This window comes from Haliotis rufescens, unplaced genomic scaffold, assembly GCF_023055435.1.
Source record: "Haliotis rufescens isolate VD_foot unplaced genomic scaffold, xgHalRufe1.0.p SCAF_14, whole genome shotgun sequence".
Classification (NCBI taxonomy): Eukaryota; Metazoa; Mollusca; class Gastropoda; order Lepetellida; family Haliotidae; genus Haliotis; species Haliotis rufescens.
The window spans coordinates 28,607,683-28,631,703 of record NW_025963824.1 but is presented as its reverse complement, the minus strand read 5'-3'; the positions used below and the strand labels follow the sequence as shown (position 1 = coordinate 28,631,703).

The window sequence follows — 24,021 nt, the reverse complement described above, 5'->3', positions numbered from 1 at the left end:
CACTGTCATCGTCTTATTCTGAAAACAATACTATCACTGGAAAGCCTGTGTGAGTGAGTGAGTGAGTATGGTTTTACCACTTTTTTTGTAGTATTCCAGCAATGTCACGGCGGGGGACACCAGACATGGGCTTCACACATTGTACCCACTTAGGGAATCGAACCCGGGTCATCGGCGAGACGAGCAACCGCTGGAATCATCAGACTACCCCACCGCCCCTGGACAGTCTGAACGTGTTTCCTACAGTGTGTTGTGTTTTCCCCGTAAAAAACAAAAAACAGTGAAATAAACGCAAACATTCATCTATATCAGTTGTCTCATGCATTAAACAGGGAGCCGTTGGTTATGTTACTGGCACACACATGGCAGTCCGAATAAATGTACAGTAAACTACGGTTATAACGAACTCAAAGGAACCGCAATTGGGACCGATGACATTAATCAACCAAGTCAGCGAGTCTGACCACCCGATCCCGTTAGTCGCCTTTTACGACAAGCATAGTCGCCTTTTACGGCAAGCATGGGTTGCTGAAGACCGGATCTTCACGGGTCACATGCTTGTTGTATAAAAGTACATAAAATGAATGATAAAATAACATACGGCATAAACACTTAATGCATGAATTACCTCCCTTGTCAACATGATAATTGTTTCTGATCTGTGTACACTTTATGTGACCTATATTTTCTCTGACGCCAATGCGGATTTAAAAAGTTTATAACATTCCAGTTTGCTGCTATTGTGTACATTATCAGAACATGTCTGCCTCCAACAATGTACCATTCTCTGTGTTACGATAGAGAGGACACAGGGTTGATTGTCCACACTTTGCTCTGTCCAAGCCAAACGAAAGCAACAATGTGTCATACATGTGACCCATGTCGTTCTGCTGGATTCATCTCACTGGTATAACATTAGATAACAGGGTATATTGGTATCTACAACTGGGTACATATAACATTTTCAACCAGTATTATATCACATTAAACATGTAGGTAATATTGATGGGATGTCCACCCAGTTCACCTTAAACAGCTGCATTGTTTCTTCTTGGGTTGACAGACAATAATTGATAAGGGAACTTAATGTGTACACTTTCAAATCATCCATTACAAATGGCTGGCACCATCAATCTGTCAAACAAACACAGATAATCTTTATATATTAATGCTCATAGTATATACACATTTGAGAAAAATAAGTCATAGTGTTTTCAGCTTGTGGGGTTAAAGCATTTCTAGCCAAACCTCATGATAGCTTTGGGTGAAAAATATTCCCAAGTACTTGTATGCGGATACAATTTCAAGTTTTCAACTTTTTTCTGTTTGTTTGACTACTTGTCTGCGAAATACAATAATCTTTGTCTTGTCTAAATTTACATTCATACCATAATTTTCTAAAAAAGCTTGCTACACAGTCAATCTGACATTATCTGATTGTATTAGTTTAACAAGATCGTGAAAGAACAAAGTAAAAAGTATGGGCCTAATTATACAACCTTGCCTTGTACCCACTGTACAATAAAAGTATAATAATGTCGGATAATGTCAATCGGTCCACTTGTACATATACTTTTAGTTGACTGTACAGTAAACTACGGTTATAACGAACTCAAATTGACCACTAAGTTTAGTTCGTTATAACCGTAGTTCGTTTTAAGCATATATACAGCATCTATACAGCAAAAGGCCGGGACCGAAAAAAATAAGTTCGTAATATCCGTCAGTTCGTTTTAAGCGTACAAGGGTGAAAAGCCCCAAATACTTGCCATGTGTTTTGAAGAACTAGACAGTTTAATAGGTGATGATGTACACTTTCAAAAGCCTTAGAAACATCGATGAACAAACAACAAACAATGAACAAACTTTTGATTTTGCCAAATACATTCGAACTGAGGATTGAATTCTTGAAATATTATCTGTGGTATTTTTACCTTTTCTATACCCAGCCTGCTTTTCATATAGCTTGTTTTCTACATCACAGTAATGACTGATTCTGTTTCACACTTTGGTGAATGTGTATCAAGGAACTGATATCAGTGAGTTGACTCTGGAGTTATGTGGTACAGTCTTACATGATTTACTATGGAGTGGAAAGATGATAGATTCTGCCCATGCCAAAGGAAACACCCTCAGGGAGAATGTAGGCAAAACACTAATTGTCTTGGCTGTAAACACACCTTCACTCTCCTTGACAATAAAACATACTCTATCTAATAAATATTCATATATACTTTCTGCTATATTTAAATGGATTTTCCTTTCTGCACATGTCCAGCAGAAACTGGACCGATGCCATCATAATTAATTGAAACACCACAATGCCAGTAACCAGGTACTATACCTGAAAACTCACTTTGTGATCAGGTAAAACCCTAAAATCAAATAATATCAAAGTTTTTAAATAGGCATGAAAATTCAGTATTTATAAGTTTTTCTGATCCTACAAACGTTCCAATATAATATGTACGGTTTAGTCGTGAGGCCTTAACACAGAATAAACATGCATGCTTAAAGATAAGCTAGACGTACCTGGGAATCTCTCCTTCCCAGGAATCAACACTGAATAAAATCTTTTGTTAAATATTCAATCTAAGTGGGAATACTTTAAACATTTTATGTCAGGATCTTCATGGCGGAGAAAAGCTTGGGTTGAAGACCAATTCTAACGTGGATCTTCATGGCGGAGAAAAGCATGGGTTAAAGACCAATTCTAACCAGGATCGTCACGAGGGAGACAGCATGGGTTGTTGCAGATCAATTCAAACACGGATCTTTATGGGAGAGACAAGCATGGGTTGTTGAAGACCAATTGTAACCCGGATCTTCGCGGGTCCTGTTCACAACTGGAAGTTGAAGTTATTGCATTATATTTGTTCCAGTCTTTATTCAGTATTCAAGCTACAGCCCAGAGAACATGTTTGTAATTTAATATTTGATATAATCTACAATGTACAAACACATATACATACATATATGCTCATTTATGTGTGTAACACTCTAACATGCTTGTTGTAGCTGTAGAATGCTGTAGAATGTTGTTTAACGCCGCACTCAGCAATATTCCAGCTATATGACGGCGGTCTGTAAATAGTCGGATCTGGACCAGACAATCCAGTGGTTAATATCATGAGTATCGATCTACGCAATTGGGACCGATGACATGTATCAACCAAGTCAGCGAGTCTGACCACCCGATCCCGTTAGTCGCCTTTAACGACAAGCATAGTCGCCTTTTATGGCAAGCATGGGTTGCTGAAGACCTATTTTACCCCGGATCTTCACGGGTCACATGCTTGTTGTATAAAAGTACATAACATGAATGATAAAATAACATACGGTATAAACACTTAATGCATGAATTACCTCCCTTGTCAACATGATAATTGTTTCTGATCTGTGTACACTTTATGTGACCTATATTTTCTCTGACGCCAATGCGGATTTAAAAAGTTTATAACATTCCAGTTTGCTGCTATTGTGTACATTATCAGAACATGTCTGCCTCCAACAATGTACCATTCTCTGTGTTACGATAGAGAGGACACAGAGTTGATTGCCCACACTTTGCTCTGTCCAAGCCAAACGAAAGCAACAATGTGTCACACATGTGACCCATGTCGTTCTGCTGGATTCATCTCACTGGTATAACATTAGATAACAGGGTATATTGGTATCTACAACTTGGTATATATAACATATTCAACCAGTATTATATCACATTAAACATGTAGGTAATATTGATGGGATGTCCACCCAGTTCACCTTAAACAGCTGCATTGTTTCGTCTTGGGTTGACAGACAATAATTGTTAAGGGAACTTAATGTGTACACTTTCAAATCATCCATTACAAATGGCTGGCACCATCAATCTGTCAAACAAACACAGATAATCTTTATATATTAATGCTCATAGTATATACACATTTGAGAAAAATAAGTCATAGTGTTTTCAGCTTGTGGGGTTAAAGCATTTCTAGCCAAACCTCATGATAGCTTTGGGTGAAAAATATTCCCAAGTACTTGTATGCGGATACAATTTCAAGTTTTCAACTTTTTTCTGTTTGTTTGACTACTTCTCTGCGAAATACAATAATCTTTGTCTTTACATTCATACCATAATTTTCTCAAAATCTTGCTACACAGTCAATCTGACATTATCTGATTGTATTAGGTTAACAAGATCGTGAAAGAACAAAGTAAAAAGTATGGGCCTGATTATACAACCTTGCCTTGTACCCACTGTACAATAAAAGTATAATAATGTCGGATAATGTCAATCGGTCCACTTGTACATATACTTTTAGTTGACTGTACAGTAAACTACGGTTATAACGAACTCAAATTGACCACTAAGTTTAGTTCGTTATAACCGTAGTTCGTTTTAAGCATATATACAGCATCTATACAGCAAATGGCCGGGACCGAAAAAAATAAGTTTGTAATATGTGGTACAGTCTTACATGATTTCCTATGGAGTGGAAAGATGATAGATTCTGCCCATGCCAAAGGAAACACCCTCAGGGAGAATGTAGGCAAAACACTAATTGTCTTGGCTGTAAACACACCTTCACTCTCCTTGACAATAAAACATACTCTATCTAACAAATATTCATATATACTTTCTGCTATATTTGAAATGGATTTTCCTTTCTGCACAAGTCCAGCAGAAACTTGACCGATGCCATCATAATCAATTGAAACACCACAATGCCAGTAACCAGGTACCATACCTGAAAACTCACTTTGTGATCAGGTAAAACCATAAAATCCAATAAAATCAAAGTTTTTAAATAGGCATGAAAATTCAGTATTTATAAGTTTTTCTGATCCTACAAACGTTCCAATATAATATGTACGGTTTAGTCATGATGCCTTAACACAGAATAAACATGCATGCTTAAAGATAAGCTAGACGTACCTGGGAATCTCTCCTTCCCAGGAATCAACACTGAATAAAACCTTTTGTTAAATATTCAATCTAAGTGGGAATACTTTAAATATTTCATGTCAGGTTTAGTCTAATAAGAAAGAGAGGGAGAGGGAGAGAGAGAGAGAGGGGGGGGGGGGGGGGGGGAGAGAGAGAGGGGAGGGAGAGAGGGGGGGAGATGGTGAGGGAGATTGAGAAGGAGAGGGAGAGAGGGAGGGAGAGGGAGAGAGGGGGGAGGGAGATTGAGGAGAGACACACAGAGAGAGGGAGTTAGGGAGAGGGAGAGAGAGAGAGGGGGAGGGACGGAGAGGGATAGGGAGATAGAGAGAAGGGAAGAAAGAGAGAAGGGGAAGAAAGAGAGAAGGGGAAGAAAGAGAGAAGGAGAGAGAGAGAGAAAGAAGGAGGAATGAGTTATATCATGCACAATATAAATGTTTCACGAGAATAAAATCCATTCTGTACAATACACAACATCAGGTAGTTGGGTTCACGTACACACAGAGTTAGGCTAAACATTATATTCTATACACAACGCACCATAGAAGAGTTGCCACATACAACTGATATATTGTCATGTACAATACGACATATGAAATTAGTGTTGAAACACCAAGAAACTCAATTTACATATGCAAATAGCAACGTCTGTCTGTAATATGTGCCTGGCTATGTATTTTGCAATATGTTCATCAAATAAAAATAACAGGGGCATGAGTGACTGGTGACCAAGTCGTCACTCGTTCACCATTAAGGACTAGGCCTCATTTTAAATATCAAAAATAACTGTACAGTAAAAGAGTTATATTATTTGAACAGAGGTGCATCCAAGATTTGAAAAATAATAACGCACCTCGAATCTGCAATGAACGGCTCTGACCTCGTGTTTGTCCCATGTTTGTTTCCATCACCAAAGGCCCAATGATACAGCTGCTATTTTAACCTCAGTATAAATACATGTACATGTATATGTGACAAAATCCTTTCCATAATAATAAGAATCGCTGCCAAAAGCAGACTCCTTGGTAGTGTCCAACTATATGATAAGCACATATTTATGAATCACTGACAAATGGTGATGTTACCAGGTGTTTGGAAACAACACAACAAGGGACGGTGGGTAGTGGTTCTGGTATTCGTCCGTCATTCTTTAGGCCCTGGCTAACGTCATCACATGGTTAAAGGTTTCAGTGGGGTGAAGTTCTTTCTGGTGTCCCCAATCTTGACATTGCTGACATAGTTATCATCAGATTCTCTCACGCCACACTTTCATCCTCGTTATTGTTTGACATGGCACCGTGACTCTCGAGGACGCCAATGACTGTCTCGTCAGTGAGGTGCTTTGCTATGTCAAGTGGTGTCCTCCCACACCATCCACAACTATTGATGTCAACTACATTGCATGAAACAATGTACCTCACAATCTCTGCATTGCCTCCAATACAAGCCACATGAAGTATCGTCTCACCATAACCATCCTTGACTGCGAGGTCGCAACCTCCTCTCACAAGCAAGTCAAAGATGTTGCTGTGTCCATTCTGGGCTGCCAACATCACCGGTGTCCTCCCAAGGTGATCGCTGCTGTCAATGCTCACTATTTGATGTGACACAACGTACTCTATGATGTCTAAATGACCTCCTACACATGCCATATGGAGGATGTTTCCACCGCTATCACATTGTACATTCAGATCACATTTGTTCCTAACAAGACAGTCGAATACACTCTTTTGTCCCTTCTCTGCTGCCCACATTACTGGTGTTCTCTGAAGTGTGTTTCTACTATTGATATTCACAATGTTATGTGAAACAATGTACTCTATGATGTCTGCATTGCCACCATAACATGCCTTATGAAGGATAGTGTCACATTTATCATCTGAGACAGTAGGGTCACACCCTTTGTGTATAAGGAGGTCGAATACCCTTTTGTGTCCCATCTCAGCTGCCAACAAAACTGGGGTCTTCCTATTTTGCCCTCGACAGTTGATATCAAGTATATCCTGACCAATGATATCCTCTACAATCTCAACATGTCCTTCACGGCATGCCATATGAAGAATGTTGTCACCCAACACGTCCTCTAGTGTCATATCGCAATTTATACTAACAAGATGGTCAAACAAGTTCCTGTGTCCCATTTCCACTGTCAACATCACTGGAGTCCGCGCCAGCTCATCTCTACTGTTGATGTCTATTTTATTGTCTGAGAGAAGGTATTCTACAATCTCTATACTGCCACCTGAGCAAGCCATGTGGAGGATGTTGTTACGAGTGATGGTCTCTTCTGTCAAGTCAACCCCGTTTTCCACAAGGACCTCAAATGTTCTCCTGTGGCCCTTCTTTGCTGCTAATGTGACCGGGGTTTCGAAATTGTGCCCTCTGCTGTTTATGCTTACTTTATTTTGAAGGACGATGCTTCTTACAATATCGGCATTGCCTCCAATGCAAGCATATTGAAGGACATTGTTTTTGTCAACATCCATGTCAGATATATTCCACCATGTAAGCAAACGATGAAACATGTCAGCATCCCCTCTCTCTGCTGCCCACATTAGCGCTGTTTTCCCACGTATATCACCTTCAAAAGTACCTGTTTTCTTTAGGGATAATTGATGATCTGCAAGTTCGCGATTTCCTGTCTTAGCAGCAACAAGTACAACATCATTTCCATCATTATCCCGTATGTCTACATCAGCTCCAGCAGAGATCAGGTGTTGACAGATGTCTGTGTGTCGGCTATAGGCTGCCATCAACAGGGGTGTTCTGCTGTCACTGTTCACAGCATTGATGTTAACGACATGAAATGCCAAGATATCTTCCACCAAAGGCAGGTTTCCCCCATGAGACGCAAGATGTAACAGTGTGTTCTTATCTTTGTCCACAACTGATATATCTCCTCCTTTGTCTAAAAATGATTCAAATATTTGTTTGTGCCCCTTTTCAGCAGAATATGACAATGGCGTTTTTCCACAAATGTTTTCCTCGTTAACGTCATTTTCTGTCAGTGTGCGTATAATAAACACGTTGCCCCCTTGGCTTGCAAAATGGAGGATTCCACTTGACTGTTGATCTTTTATGGACAAGTCACAGTTTTTGCCAACAAGAAAGTCAAACATGCGATGATGCCCCGCGGTTGCTGCCAACATTACCGGTGTCCTTCCCTTGGCATCTCTGGTGTTGATGTCAACCTTTCCCTTTGATAACAGGAAGGCTGCAAGATCCATGTTGCCTGTATCTGCCGCTGTATGAAGCAGACTCATTCCACGCTCATCCACAAGTAACATACTCGATCCTTTTTTATCTAGACATGTGCTAAGTGGCGGTGCAACATTTATATTGTGTGTTATCTTGAACCTGTTGCCATGCTCCCGTGATTGGAGAAATTCTGTCAAATCTTTAGAGTTGTCTATGTGCCCGCAGACTAATGTCTCTGTCATACTGAAATGTTCAGGGGATATGTGACAGCTCTTCGAGAGAAGTAATTGAAATACATCTCTGTGACCTTTGAAAGCTGCTATCATCAAAGGAGTCTTTCCATACTGTCCAACAGTGTCTATATCAAACAATGAACTGGAAATGATATGCTTAACAATTACTAGGCAACCACCCTCACATGCCAAATGTAAAATAGTATTGCCGTAATCATCGACACCAGTCAGATCACACTTTTTGTCATTGGTCAGATAGTGGTACAAATGACTATTACCATGGTGAGCTACCATCATGACTGTCGTGCGTGAATCTTTGCCTTTTGTGTTCCATCCATCACCAAGATGTGGTAAAAGTACTTGAGCAAGCTCGGTATATCCATTCACACATGCCAAATGAAGAGCTGTGTCGTTAGCGTTGTTTCTCATCAGTGGATCGACACCAGCATCCATTAAGACCTTCACAATAGGCTTCACGTTCCCCATCACAGCTAGCATGAGAAGAGAGTTGCCATCTGAATCAGTGAAGCTCAGTTGATTGTTTCGATCAAGCATATTCTGCCATAGATACAGGAAAAACTTTGTGTGGTTCAGTCTTAGGAAAGAGGTGAGTGCTTCAGTGACATGAACTTGTGACAGTTCCTGTTTCTGTAATACTTTCTTACACAGGTAATCATTGCCTGACTGTAGGAGCCAGTACAAGAAACTATGTGTGGTAGCAGGATGCTGATTCGCTTCTCGTAAGTCCAACACCTCCTTAAGATCTTTCCCAAGTCCGATAAAGAACCTGTCTATGTTATCCTCCCTGGTAAGAACCGGATGGGAGAATGTATACCTGAATTTCCCTCTCCTAACACGGTCAATCAACTGTGCAAGGAGCTTGTCGTTGTTTGTTCTGGAGATAAAAATAGTCCTTGTATTTGAAGATTCCAGGTCATCACCTTCAAAAATGGCTATGCAGTGTTTCCACAGAAACCCAGGGAAGTTTGCATCAGCAAAATACACACACACATCGTATGTCAATGGATCATTGAAACATACTGTGTAGCCCTCTTGGTATAGGTAGGTCATATTTAGTTTGTGTATCATGTCAGGTAGGTCTTGTTTGACAACTTTAGGAAAGAGAGTGCCTATTGCCCTCAGTGCATTGGTGTCAACAGCTTCAAAATCATATTCATAGTCTTTAGTACAAATACAAGTAGCATTATGGCCAAGCTGATATAAACCAGGATCAGGATCAGGATCAGAATCATCATCATCATCATCATCATCAGGATCAGAATCTGATTCTTGATAATAGTGGGTAAGATTAACCTTGTTTCCAGATATCAGAACATACATTATTCCAGCAGAATAGTCTTGATTCGCAAATAGTTTTTCAACTTCCGTGATGAAGTATGAATGGGGGCTTGTAAAATATGAGACAGGATCAGCAATAGGTCTGGCCTTCCAAAACTGCTTCATCACCTTTGGGAAACCAACGTAGCATGGATCAAGCTGTGCAATAATCTCATCTCGTGTTTCTGATGGAATGTCTGTCTGAATTTGCATCATTCGAGAATATTCTTCTTTTGTTCTCTCCCAGTTCCTGTTACGTATTTCTGTAATGTTCACTGTGATTTCGTTTGCTTCAAACAGATACGGTACCCAGTGTCTTTCCTCTTTATCGCGTTCTTCTATAACAACTAGATGCACGTTCTTCCTGTTACGTGGGAATTTCCCACGGGTGTAGCGATCGATCTCATCCAGCACCACAAGTGTTGGTTTGGTCGCCTGAAGTACCTCCAGATTGAAGTCCTCCTTTCTGCTGTACGTGACAGTGTTGTAGCCTTCTTGTTGATAGTCATAACACAGTTTTTGTCCAATTGTGGTTTTACCTTCTCCGTGGCCACCAGTCAGTATAACAAGGCCGTTTTGTTGCAGTTTTGTCCGGACTTCGTGGTAGGCAGCCGTCTCCACAAATAAATCAGTCCACTCTGAAACAACGACCGATGTAGTTATATAACCTTGTCGTGTTTATTATTTAACAATTACAGTCAAACCCTGTTGTGTCTAACTTTTATATGTCGAACTTGCGATTGTAAAAGTAAAAGTTTGGTCCCTGCATATTCCATTTTTATTCATAATTTTTGGTTGTATTGAACCTTGGATAACTCGAAGTATTACGTATGTCACTTCAACTTTGACACAACGGTGTTTGGCAGTATTTCATTCAATGGAGATCGTTGTTAAAAGGTGACAAGTTCCTCATGCATATTGTTATAACTGACTACAGTGTGGAGGGAGTTAATGTGTCAGACAATGATTAGCTTAGTAAGACTTGGCTATTTATTGCCAGTCGGGATATAAATAGAATGATGACGATTGCTTCGTTTAAGAACATTCTTCCAACACATTCTAAGTGGTTCTTATTTTCTGAAAAGGTTGTGGCTTATTTTGAATCCTGTCATTTGACTATGATACTACTATGTTCTTATAACCAACTGTGTGGGTTTCACCGAAGTGGTTGATACTTGCATCACTACGGGGTATACACCAGGATATAACTGGAATACTTAACTGAATATAGTTAATTGACTATGACACTACTATGTTCTTATAACCAACTACGTGGGTGTCACCGAAATGGTTTATACTTGCATCACTACGGGGTATACACCAGGATATAACTGAAAATACTTAACTGAATATGCTCACCCACTATTACAAAATAAAGTACAGTACAAGAACTTTGGAAAGCAACAAATGAAAACTGCTAACCTCTCTGCCTCTCAGATAATTGCTGATTGAGCATCATTTCGAAAAACATCTCCCTGGTATGATCCAGTAGCACTGCATCGTATTGAAGAGAGTTGTAGAGGGTATACTTCTCAACATTTAACTGAAGGCATTTGAGAGTTTTATGAAACGTTTCACAGTACTTCCACTCGTCAGGTCTTATGACGCCATGAACAAGATGGAAGTTGGTGCCATGTTCCCTTCTTACTGTGCACGTGAGAGTCTGGGCAAGGGAGGAGTTGTAGTGCAAGGCGTCAGTAGTGTCACTTTCTACGAACGTGAGCACTTGAATCATGCGGTCTTTTGTAAACACATAAGCATCACAGATGACGCTGTCTGGAGCTGGCACCTCTTCCTCCGGCATCAGGGAAGTGAGCAGTGGAGAGTTCACGTAGATAAACTCTGTCGGGGGAATTGATTTGATCGCACCAAGAATGTCTTTCTTCAGGTACAGCTCTACATCTTTGGGATGAATGACACCTTCAACAAACAAAATTTCCAGAAGCTAGATACACGTTAAAAACGTTGCTAGGTAGAAGACAGTCAGTCCCCTGATGTACCATACTCATTAATATGGTGCATGTACTATCGCCTATGATACCCTTTTCACAAACATCACCATCGAATAACCATTTCCTCAAACAAACATGGGAGTATGCTTCCAGTTTAGTATACGTTGGTTTGAAGAATTGTGTGATGTAAAATAGTTTACACGCATGATGCACTCCATGCTAGATATTTATGTTATCTGTGTGCGCTATTATGATGACCTTTACATATCCTATCTCCTGCACATGCTTGCCGTAAGAGGCGACTAACGGGATCGGGTGGTCTGGCTCGATGGCTTGGTTTATGCATATTATCGTATCCCAATGGCGTGGATCGGTGCTCATGATATCAATCACTGGATTGTCTGGTCCAGACTCTATTATTTATAGACCGTCGTCATATAGCTAGGATATTGCTGCGTGTGGTGTTAAACAACAAGCAAAAAAACATGCTAGAAGGTACACAACTAATAGACTTACCCTTTTCAACATCACAGCGATAAAGATATGCCAAAAAGGAGAAGTCTGAAATAGAAAATACGTTATTGTTTTATCACATCATAAAGTTAAATGATCATAAAAAAAATTACCACCATCTTGACTTACTTGAGCCTCAAATAAAACAAGCATTGCAGTTAACCAACTTCAATTAGATGATTTACATGTGGAGAATATTTCCAGAGGTGACGCATCACCGACAAAATATATGACTGATGCAATTTCCTATTGTGAGTTTTACAATGTTTTCCCGTTGTTTTCCAGGTTCACAATTGACTTGCCTTTTCATGTATTTGTGACAGGTTCCACTGGTGGGATAGGATATGCCCACTTCTTCGAGAAAATCTTGTATCATTACTATTTGATAGTGATTGATTGATATTGCTCAAGATAGAGTTGGAATCGTACAATCGGTTCTGATTTTGGCAGAGATTTGTTGTGAATGCGGAAAGGGTTTTGTTGCTTATATTTACCTAAAACGTAATTTTGATCTAGAACTTGACGTTTCATGAGCACCTGCTTATGTTCCATTCAGTTTTGTTCCTGAGATATCAATAAGAAATATCTAAATAAAATGGCCATCACCCATAGGATGGCCAACAGTGGGCCCAAGAGAGGGCCCAACGCCTACCAAATAGATGACGGGTGAAAAATATATGATTTTATATAATAGCTTCATAGATAATAGGCTGGTTCAATTAAAGGTGGTTATTGAGATTTGAAACCTCTCATTGACAAATCAGAAGGTTTGTTTTCCAAATTTAGATGAAAATAGGATTTCACTTACAAATAGGACATATTTATTGATAATTGGCATGTTGGTATTACAATGATTTGTGCATACTCATTACAAACCGTCACTTGTGCCATAACTGAAAATTATTGTTTATCTTGTTGTGTCAGAACACATTTATTCATCAATTACCATTACAAGTTTTCTCGTAATTTTCGGGGTGAGGGAGAGGGTATTGTTCTTGGAGTTTTGATATTTTCCATCACAGCACCAAAAGATATTTTTTCTGTAATAAGGAGGAACCGGACACTTTCTCTTATTTTTTAATCACATTTTGTTCGGACATTCAGAAGAGTTTAACTTCATATGTATGTTGCAAAAGCTTTTTCCAGAACAGAATACCGCACGCATACAGGCACGCACACACGCACGCGCATACTGTATAATGATCAGCCCCTTACCACTGAACTCCAAGGGTCTTCTCGTCGGTGAATGCTTTCTTCTGTACTTGCTGTTAGAGCACTCGACAATATCGTCAGAGCTGTAGCTGCTAGATAGATCTGAGTCATCACTTTCAACAGCTGAATCCATGCTGATCAAAACTGTTCTTCACCTGAGGGTGAGCTTTAGTGGTTGAAATGTTCACTCGTCAGGTCGAGAGCTGAGTTCAATTTCTCAAAGATTTACAATGTGTGAAGCCCATACCTGTTGCCCCCTGAAATATTGCTTAATATGGCGTATACCGATACCCCCGCCTCCTTTTTTCAGCTGACTTTGTGTTAATTCCTTTCCATGGAGGCAGTTTTTGGATTCTCCTCAACCACTTTTGTCTGTCCATCCTGCGAATAATTCCATGGATTATTTCATAGGTACGAGGCCCTTCCCTATCACTGAACACTAAACCACTAAAATATCCAACAGCCACTTCTAGAATATATCTGGTAGGTGATACGGGAATATTGTATGTTTCAATCTTTATCAGATTAGGTGGGAGATCACCAAACTCCCCACTGCAGTGTAAGACGCACACATTTTTCTGGATCTTATCCAAAATCTCCTTCTTGAAGTTTTCAGGATTATCAATCTCAAAACCTATATTTTCGATAACCTTCTTCTTGTAACCATCCTCTGTTTCACATCGTTCGGCTAATCCAACATAATAAGACCCACCTCCATCAACTTTCGACAAGGACGTCAAGTTATCCTTCAACTTCAGACCATCCCAGATGTATTCCACTAAATCTGATTTGTCCCGTTTGTCTGGCAAAAACTTCACCTCAATATTCCGACACTCGTGATTGTACGTGTCAATACCTCTTAAAGTGGCTTCAACGGTCTTTCTATCTTGACTATATGCGAGTAAAGAGACAATATTCCAAGTAGATGCATTTAACTTTTCAAAATCATTACAAATCTTGGTGTTGAAGTTAACAGTGGAGATACAGCAGGTGTTTTCAACAGTAATTAGTAATACATCTGGAAACAGTTCGAATCCATTAAGAACATATAGCCATGTGCAAACATAACTATCAGTATATGACTTTCCACACTCAACCAAATCCTGCAGTGTTTTGTCAACAAATTCATGAAAGTACTCCAAATATCTGTCTCCCTCTTTGTGACCGTCCACGTGGACTAGAAGATGGCCCCCGTGTGTGTTCCTGAGAGCCGACACCTTCTTCTCGATATCCTGAAGGATCCTCTTCTTCCCCTTCTTCACCTCTTTATCCTTTCCTGATCCTGTGATGAGTTTTCTCTGTGCATGGACTAGGAACACATTCGGTTCGTTGTTTCGATGGACATACTCCTTTTCTACGTCTTTGCATACTTCACATGATTCTGCAACGAGAATTACATTGGAGGGTGTTTCAAAAGGGCCAAGCAATTTCTCCAGTGATACATGGAATGAGAATTTCACGTTAACTTCTATCTGGTACTGTGGGTACAGTAGACAAGAGAACCTGACATAGATTGGATTTGTCAATTAGAAAAGTTTAGTCAAGTGACTGTATATTTGACTATTCATTTGGTATGAGATCAAGGGTTTTGGAAAACCTGTTAATGTTTGCTAAATAGTTCAATGAAATAGCCATGACATACGTACAATATTTGGAAGATATTTTCAAAATTACAGACGCAATTGCTGACAAGTTAGGCATATCTTGGATAATGTCTAGAATACCTCGTATGGAACGGCTCTCACCTTCGTATGTTTGTGTTTTTGTTTGATTTTCCCCGGTTGCCATAGCAACTTAGCATCCATGTGTTCAGATCAGAATCTGAAAGTAATGAAAACATTCATCACAAGGATGACTCAACATAAATAATCTGTTGTGACGAAATTAATGCGGTACCAAATGCATGCGAGTGCCGGCTTCTAGCTGATCGTGCGCCCTGAGATTAGTGCGGATATCTATGCCTTTGAAATTGTAAATACACATCTACGTATACACATACATGAACACCATGATTGTAAAATGATCTTGACGTACAATGATATCCAGTGTGTCAAGATATATGGAGCATTAATTTCATGTTTTGAAAAGCTCTCTCAGTCAGCATATCTTAGTGTACGACAATTACTACGTAGGCACATAACAAAAGTCACACATGATTACATTATAGGTTATTGTTTAATTCAAGATTTTCGTCATTGTCTTTGGTCGAGTGGTGGTCACATGTCATTCGACTGAAACGCGTCAAGTCAGGTGTTACTGTATTGAAGTGAATTACTAACACTAGAATGAGAATTACCCGGAAGTGTTCCTGTATTGAAGTGAATTACTAACACTAGAATGAGAATTACCTGGAAGTGTTCCTGTATTGAAGTGATTTACTAACAATAGAATGAGAACTACCCGGAAGTGTTACTGTATTGAAATGAATTACTAACACTAGAATGAGAACTACCCGGAAGTGTTACTGTATTGAAGTGAATTACTAACACTAGAATGAGAATTACCCGGAAGTGTTCCTGTATTGAAGTGATTTACTAACAATAGAATGAGAATTACCCGGAAGTGTTACTGTATTGAAGTGAACTACTGACAATAGAATGAGAACTACCCGGAAGTGTTCCGGTATTGAAGTGAATTACTAACACTAGAATGAGAACTACCCTGAAGTGTTACTGTATTGAAGTGAATTACTGACAATAGAATGAGAACTACCCGGAAGTGTTACTGTATTGAAGTGAATTACTAACACTAGAATGAGAACTACCCTGAAGTGTTACTGTATTGAAGTGAATTGCTAACAATAGAATGAGAACTACCCGGAAGTGTTACTGTATTGAAGTGAATTACTAACACTAGAATGAGAATTACCCGGAAGTGTTCCTGTATTGAAGTGAATTACTAACACTAGAATGAGAATTACCCGGAAGTGTTCCTGTATTGAAGCGAATTACTAACACTAGAATGAGAATTACCCGGAAATGTTCCTGTATTGAAGTGATTTACTAACAATAGAATGAGAACTACCCGGAAGTGTTACTGTATTGAAGTGAATTACTAACACTAGAATGAGAACTACCCGGAAGTGTTACTGTATTGAAGTGAATTACTAACACTAGAATGAGAATTACCCGGAAGTGTTCCTGTATTGAAGTGATTTACTAACAATAGAATGAGAATTACCCGGAAGTGTTACTGTATTGAAGTGAATTACTGACAATAGAATGAGAACTACCCGGAAGTGTTACTGTATTGAAGTGAATGACTAACACTAGAATGAGAATGACCCGGAAGTGTTCCTGTATTGAAGTGAATTACTAACACAAGAATGAGAATTACCAGGAAGTGTTACTGTATTAATGTGATTTACTGACAATAGAATGAGAATTACCCGGATGTGTTCCGGTATTGAAGTGAATTACTAACACTAGAATGAGAACTACCCGGAAGTGTTCCTGTATTGAAGTGAATTACTGACAATAGAATGAGAATTACCCGGAAGTGTTACTGTATTGAAGTGATTTACTGACAATAGAATGAGAATTACCCGGAAGTGTTACTGTATTGAAGTGATTTACTAACAACAGAATGAGAACTACCCGGAAGTGTTACTGTATTGAAGTAAATTACTAACAACAGAATGAGAACTACCCGGAAGTGTTCCTGTATTGAAGTGATTTACTAACAATAGAATGAGAACTACCCGGAAGTGTTACTGTATTGAAGTGAATTACTAACACTAGAATGAGAACTACCCGGAAGTGTTCCTGTATTGAAATGAATTACTAACAATAGAATGAGAACTACCCGGAAGTGTCACTGTATTGAAGTGAATTACCATCAATAGAATGAGACCTATTCGGAAGTGTTACTGTATTGAAGTGAATTACTAACAATAGAATGAGAACTACCCGGGAGTGTTCCGGTATTGAAGTGAATTACTAACAACAGAATGAGAACTACCCGGAAGTGTTACTGTATTGAAGTGAATTAGTAATAATAGAATGAGAACTACCCGGAAGCGTTACTGTATTGAAGTGAATTACTGACAATAGAATGAGAACTACCCGGAAGTGTTACTGTATTGAAGTGAATTACCATCAATAGAATGAGACCTATTCGGAAGTGTTACTGTATTGAAGTGAATTACTAACAATAGAATGAGAATTATCCGGAATATAATAATAGGCTATTTTTATTGCGTATATTTCCACACCACTCAGGGCTCAAAGCGCTAGTATTACCGCGGTTACTGGATAACTGTGCACTCAAGAATCATTCTCAGCTCCCTTGGGAGTATACAACCTGTTAGGCGCTAGAAGGTTAACAACCACATTGCCATCTCATCCTACCTTTAAATATGAAGCATAAAATGGTGTAATAATGTACCATGTACATTGTGGCTACACATAAATATAAATTGTACAAGAGTGAATACTAGCAACACCTCGTCCACATATGACTAAAAAGTACTGTTTCTTCGATTTCAGATTTTAAATAAATGCAGTTAATATACAAAATAGATAAATATTCAAACAACTCAATTAGTACTAATTGGGCCTTGGCACAAATACAGCGTATCAAAGGTTTTTATGTCTATTTACACGTAGAGGTGTGTAAAAATATGAACAAAACAGACTATTGTGAAACTGAGCATAACCAGGTGTTAGTAGATCCAGGTGAATGTCCATGACCTATGACACCTTGACGACAGGTGAAAACAGGTGCTTGAAACCCACGTGCATGTGATTTGTTAGTGGTAAGTGATTTGTGAGTTGCATTGTGGGATAGTGAATCATCGTCAAAATATCAGAACGTAAAAGTAGCATATTCCCTTCTCAAACAACAACTTACATGTCATTATCATTATGTACATGAACACAGCTGTTATTTTTATTGTTGTTTTGATAAGGTTTTTTTCCAGGCTAATTTGCATTATGCCAATAGCCTGTTTCTGCCATTTCAATTTGGACTTAGTTTTATTTTTGAATGTTGAAAGTGCCTACAAATTACCAATACATTTTGTATAGAGCACTGAGATAAAACTAACAAATCCAGACTAGTACTTTTCCATTTGTTTTGTTATTTCGTATTTACATCTACGTAATGCTTTGTGTCGATTGTGAAATCCAGTCAAACATTTTTTTTCATTTCCAGGAGTACTTTTAGATATCACCAGAGTGCATATCAGCAACACTGACAACCCATGACTACAGGAAACAATAGTTCTCGTGTCCACCGCCGTAAAAGCGGCGTAAAACCATACTCACCTACTCACTCATACCATCAACACTGTGACAACACATGGCGTGGAAATGTAGTGAATACCCACTCACCTCTGGTTGAAATGTTTTTTACATAGAAAAAGTCAACGCCTGAGACACACCCCCCCCCCCCCCCCCACCCCCCCCCCACCCCCCACCCCCACCCCCCACCCCCACCCCCACCCCCCAAAAGTAGCACCCGACACTCGCACTTTTTGAATGAAACAGGAAGTGTTTGTTTGTAGCCTAACGCCACACATCAGTACGTCTGTGGCATGTCAACAAACCAGACAAACAAGGGCCAGATAAACCACCGACACGCATTTACTGATTTTGTTGAAACTGAAAACCCTTAACCTTTCCCTAACCCTAACCCTAACCCTAACCCTACCGATTTTGTTAAAACTGAAAACCCTAACCCTAACCCTACTGATTTTGTTAAAACTGAAAACCCTAACCCTAACCCTGCCTGTGGTGTACAAGTACAGGGGTTCTGTTTCTCATTTGTAAAGAAAATCAGCACAGGTAAACACCGCAGTCAATAATAACCCGGCTGTCACACGACGGCGTGATTATACAATGTATAACAAAGGCCCCATGCACCAGTAGCTGATATGATCCAAGTCACGATGACACACACTAAACCAGGTCAGGTTTGCTATCTACTGACAGCCGTGTGTTGGCATGCAATGAAAGCGTCTGGTACTTGAAGCCGAGTCAGCCCTGGATAGGAAAGCATATCAACACACTGGTACTATGATGTGTGGAACATAGTGGAACATAGTGACCCCAACCCTTACCCTAACCCCAACCCCAACCCCTTACCACAACCACAACCCCAACCCCAACCCCAACCCCAACCCCAACCCCAAGCCCAACCCTTACCCCAACACCAACCCCAACACCAACACCAACACCAACCCCAACCCCACCCCTAACCCCAACCCTAACCCCAACCCTTTACCCAACCAAACCCCAACCCCAACCCCAACGTAACTTCACTCACTGCAGGAACTTATGAAACAGTGTGTGGCTACAATGCTGGAGTGAACAACCACGTTTATCTGATAGTCAGAAGAGGTTTGAAGACATGTTAGTGCAGTGAAACCCCCGCACAGCGAGAAACACTAAGGTAAAAGCTTATTGATCCATATACCTTACATCGATGCATGGAGCGTTGCGAAACTGCCCTATTGTTGAGGCCAGTCCCAGCCCGCTGACTTCGACAAATATCGTTTGACATTTGCAATACCGATCTGACAAGGGAACTTCAGGTGTGATACACAACCGTAAGAGGTCTACCTACACCTCTAACAGACTGGGTAAGATGAAGAAACTAATAAATCAGAAATATCTACCTGTGTCTACAAGCTGCAGATTTAATATCCCGGTCCCATGTTGTGTTGTCTCTACACACAGGCTAGGCACCAGTTGGTCACGTGGGTTAGTGACGTGGCTGAACATAAAATACAAGGCTGGTGTATCATGTCTACTGTACGGTGTTAGAGGTGTGAGTGACGCAACATGCCTTCACTATAAGCACAGGGCTGGTGTATCAGGTCTACTGTGCAATGTTAGAGGTGTGAATGACGCTTTCTGCTTCCACTATTAGCACAGGGCTGGTGTACCATGTCTACTGTGCAGTGTTAGAAGTGTGAATGGCGCTTTCTGCTTCCACTATTAGCACAGGACTGGTGTATCATGTCTACTGTGCAGTGTTAGAAGTGTGAATGACGCTTTCTGCTTCCACTATAAGCACAGGACTGGTGTATCATGTCTACTGTACAGTGTTGGAAGTGTTAATGACGCACCATGCCTTCACTAAAAACACAGGGCTGGTGTATCATGTCTTCTGTACGGAATTAGAATAATGAGTTTTAATTGAGTGTAAAATATTGATAATGCTTATGTTATTGATTATGAAATACTTATTCCACTTGAACAACTTTGCGTTTGCAGTACACAGGGTGCGTTTAAAAGAAGCAGGAGTAGAACGCACCTGTATATTTTCACCCCGTATTAATTTCGTGTAACATATTAGAGACACGCACCTTTTTTACTTCTTATCTGAGTCACGCGCTCTTTTCTATTTAAGGACTGACTGTGTATTATTTTTCGGTTTATTGAGGTATGAATTAAAAACGATGTGCAAACTGTATGAATCCGCGAAACTGTATGAATGAACCGAAAACAAATACACAGTCAGTGCTTATAATTAAATTCGACAGCTTAAAACATGTTTTATCTACAAAAGTTTAACCAAAAACAGTTGTATATATCAAAACAGATTGAAAAACATAATGGGGCGAACCGGGATTCAAACCCACAATCGTATAGGTTTCTGGCGTGCCCAAAGGGACGCAACTCTGCACAGCGAATCGTGGCGCCTTAGACGACTGGGCCACCCGTGCCCCCACTGAAGAAGGAGGAGCTGGACACTGGTGATTCGCAGTGCAGAGTTGCGTCCCTTGTGCACGCCAGAAACCTATGATTGTGGGTTCGAATCCCGGTTCGCCCCGATTATGTTTCTAGGTTTGTCAGAACCATACCCGTGCTCGTGGGTTTCACCGAAGTGGTAAACGTCTGAGACCTGAATCACTTCGGGTTTCCCTCCCACATTAAGCTGACACGTCGCGATTTAACTCTATTACTGTTAAAAGCGGCGTTAAACCCAACTCACTCACTCACTCACTACAGGGACCTGTGGACATGTTTGTAATCTATTGCTGGTTTTCTCATTTTCTTTGTTTTCCATGTCTTCTTGTGTATTTGAGGTATCTGTTGTCTGTGAGAATCTATTCACGCCGTTATAGATATTTTGGCCAGGTTAGGTGCCCACCAATTCAATTCTAGAGGAAACTATATTTTGTGGTGCACTTCAACGTCTGTGTAAGAGACAATTGACAACTGTCTTGGTGGTTTCTCTATGTCCATATTGCCTTTGAAAATTGAAGATAACAGGCTTCTTTAACGTATAAGTAGCCACACACACACACACAGACACACACACACAGACACACACACAGACACACACGCACGCACGCGCACGCACGCACGCACACACACACAGACACACACACAGACACACACACACGCACGCACGCACGCACGCACACACACACATACACACACACACACACACACACACACACGTACACAAACGCTATCTTAATTGCTGAAACTGGTGCATTTTATATAGTTTGGTGCGTCGGGTTATATGCAAGGACCTTGCCATTCTTCAATCACTGTCCACACGCTTATGAAGCGATATTTGCATTTGGTGGCGTAGAAAATGCTCCTAGATCTTGTCGTGTGAGGAAACTGACCGCGGGATATGTCCACGTTTGCTGTCAATGAAAGCTAACAGGCCCTCACATTTGCAGGACAAAACTGCAATTAAATGAAAACAGAGTCCAAACTGAATCTAAGAGAACTGTCATAGCTTTCTTGTAACTTAAAGTAAATTCAATGTAGTGAACGCACTAACTGACCGCAGCATGCAAAATACAGTAAACTACGGTTATTACGAACGCGCTTATAACGAACTGACGGATAAGACGAACTTACTTTTTTGGTCCCGACTATTAGCTGTAGTTATGCTGTATATCTGCTTATAACGAACTACGGTTATAACGAACTAAAATGAGTAGTCCCTTTGAGTTCGTTATAAGAGTACTTTACTGTATGTATGTTTCACATATGCGGCCAAACATACGGTCACTGTAGCTGCGAGACAGTGGCCCATTATGCTAGTCTGCCCAGCTAAGCTGACACAAAGGGTCACCCTCTCGGGGAAACCGGTGATAAGTGTGTTATCTTCACGTAGCAGGGCCGGCACACATTGTCAGCCCGACTTGGAGATAAGGGTCAGTTAGGCAAAACGACAACCTACTTGAATATAATCTTAAACAATGACACAACCGTCAGTGGTTACATCCGATCTTGTAAGCGGCGCTCTGTTCAATATACAGTATGCTACGGTTATAACGAACTCAAAGGGACTACTAATTTTGGTTCGTTATAACCGTAATTCGTTATAAGCATATATACAGCATAACTACGGCATATAGTCGGGACTAAAAAGTTAGTTCGTTATATCCGTTAGTTCGTTATAAGCGTGTTCGTTATAACCGTAGTTTACTGTATTTTCTATTAGGAATTTGGTGTACTGAGAAAGCTATGACAATACTATCTGAAATATAAACATCGTGTCATAAAATGGGTAACGTCCATTGAGAACATATCCTAAAACGTGTTTTGTGTCCGTAGAATAAATGTCAGAGTAGATTCAGTAAAAAACCACTCTCCTCCACGCTTATAACGAACTGACGGACATTACGAACTTAATTTTTGGTCCCGGCCATTTGCCGTATAGATGTTGTATATATGCTTATAACGAACTGCGGTTATAACGAACTAAAACTAGTGGTCCATTTGAGTTCGTTATAACCGTAGTTTACTGTAGTCAACTTTCCCTTCATGTCGAGCACTATTCCTTCAGCCTTTTGAGGTACAATCAAGCTTGCTCTTTCTACCAAGATTTCAAAGAGCGTCATCCGACTCTGGCTAAGAAGCTGTTTGATCAGGTTACATTTTTCAAGGCCTCAGTAAAGCTTTCAAAAAGTCTAATAGTAGACATGTGAAGGACTATTCAAAATTTGACGCATCGGTGACATGTATCAGCCAAGTCAGCGACCCTGACCACCCGATCCCGTTAGTCACCTCTTACGACAAGCATAGTCGCCTTTTACGGCAAGCATTGGTTGTTGAAGGCCTATTCTATCCCGAATCATCACGGGTCCCGCAGTTGGTAGGACGACTGCACCAGCTAAACCTGGTTCGACTGAAGTGTTTGGTATTGTGCCAGCACGAGGAAATAGATCCTCTAGCAGTACTTCCTGTGTGTACAAGTGGCTTTACAACAGCAAACATAGCGGATACCTTTACAGCATGCTGCGTTTGATACCAAGTACGCAGTAATCACAATATCGTCGCATAGAGGATTGTATCACTATTCACGAAACGTGAAATATATCAGGACGATTTCTATTTTTAAGCCTGTATACGCTAGTTACTCCAATATGTCCCATGTTGTTGAAGTGACCCATTATTACCCATCCCCGATGCCCAGGTCTGTATGTCCATGTGGTGGTGGAATGGGGTTTAACGTCGCGTCCAAGATTATTGCACTTATATAGCGACGTGCATGTACGAGTGTGTGTTTGCTTGTACTAGTACGGACTGATGCCGATTTATAGTGCCTGCCCACTGAGATACCATGCCGCAGTTTAAAATGAATACCCCACTCAGACACAGTATACTGACTCCGAGACGACCAGTCCTTGTTTTGGCCCCTTAATGCCGAGCACCAGACAGGGTAACGACAA

General features: G+C 40.3%; 1 protein-coding gene across 1 annotated transcript; it reads right to left on the bottom strand.

Annotated features, from left to right (window-relative positions):
• Positions 1 to 5,714: 5,714 nt before the first annotated feature.
• LOC124152699 (serine/threonine-protein phosphatase 6 regulatory ankyrin repeat subunit B-like) lies at positions 5,715 to 20,129 on the bottom strand. The gene is made up of 6 exons (XM_046525730.2): positions 19,993 to 20,129; positions 15,119 to 15,194; positions 13,377 to 14,754; positions 12,165 to 12,209; positions 11,119 to 11,616; positions 5,715 to 10,334 (listed from the first exon to the last, which is right to left on the bottom strand). Exons 3-6 carry the CDS (start codon positions 13,504 to 13,506, stop codon positions 6,184 to 6,186), a joined length of 4,824 nt encoding a protein of 1,607 aa, XP_046381686.2. The 5' UTR covers positions 13,507 to 14,754; positions 15,119 to 15,194; positions 19,993 to 20,129; the 3' UTR covers positions 5,715 to 6,183.
• Positions 20,130 to 24,021: the final 3,892 nt, after the last annotated feature.

What these genes read in the sequence shown, in the direction of transcription:
- LOC124152699 (XM_046525730.2), bottom strand. Translation starts at nt 13,506, where the DNA reads ATGGATTCAGCTGTTGAAAGTGATGACTCAGATCTATCTAGCAGCTAC. An exon ending in AAGACCCTTGGAGTTCAGTG is followed by an intron (nt 12,210 to 13,376) that starts GTAAGGGGCTGA and finishes TTTCTATTTCAG; the next exon opens with ACTTCTCCTTTTTGGCATAT. An exon ending in TCGCTGTGATGTTGAAAAGG is followed by an intron (nt 11,617 to 12,164) that starts GTAAGTCTATTA and finishes TGTTTGTTGAAG; the next exon opens with GTGTCATTCATCCCAAAGAT.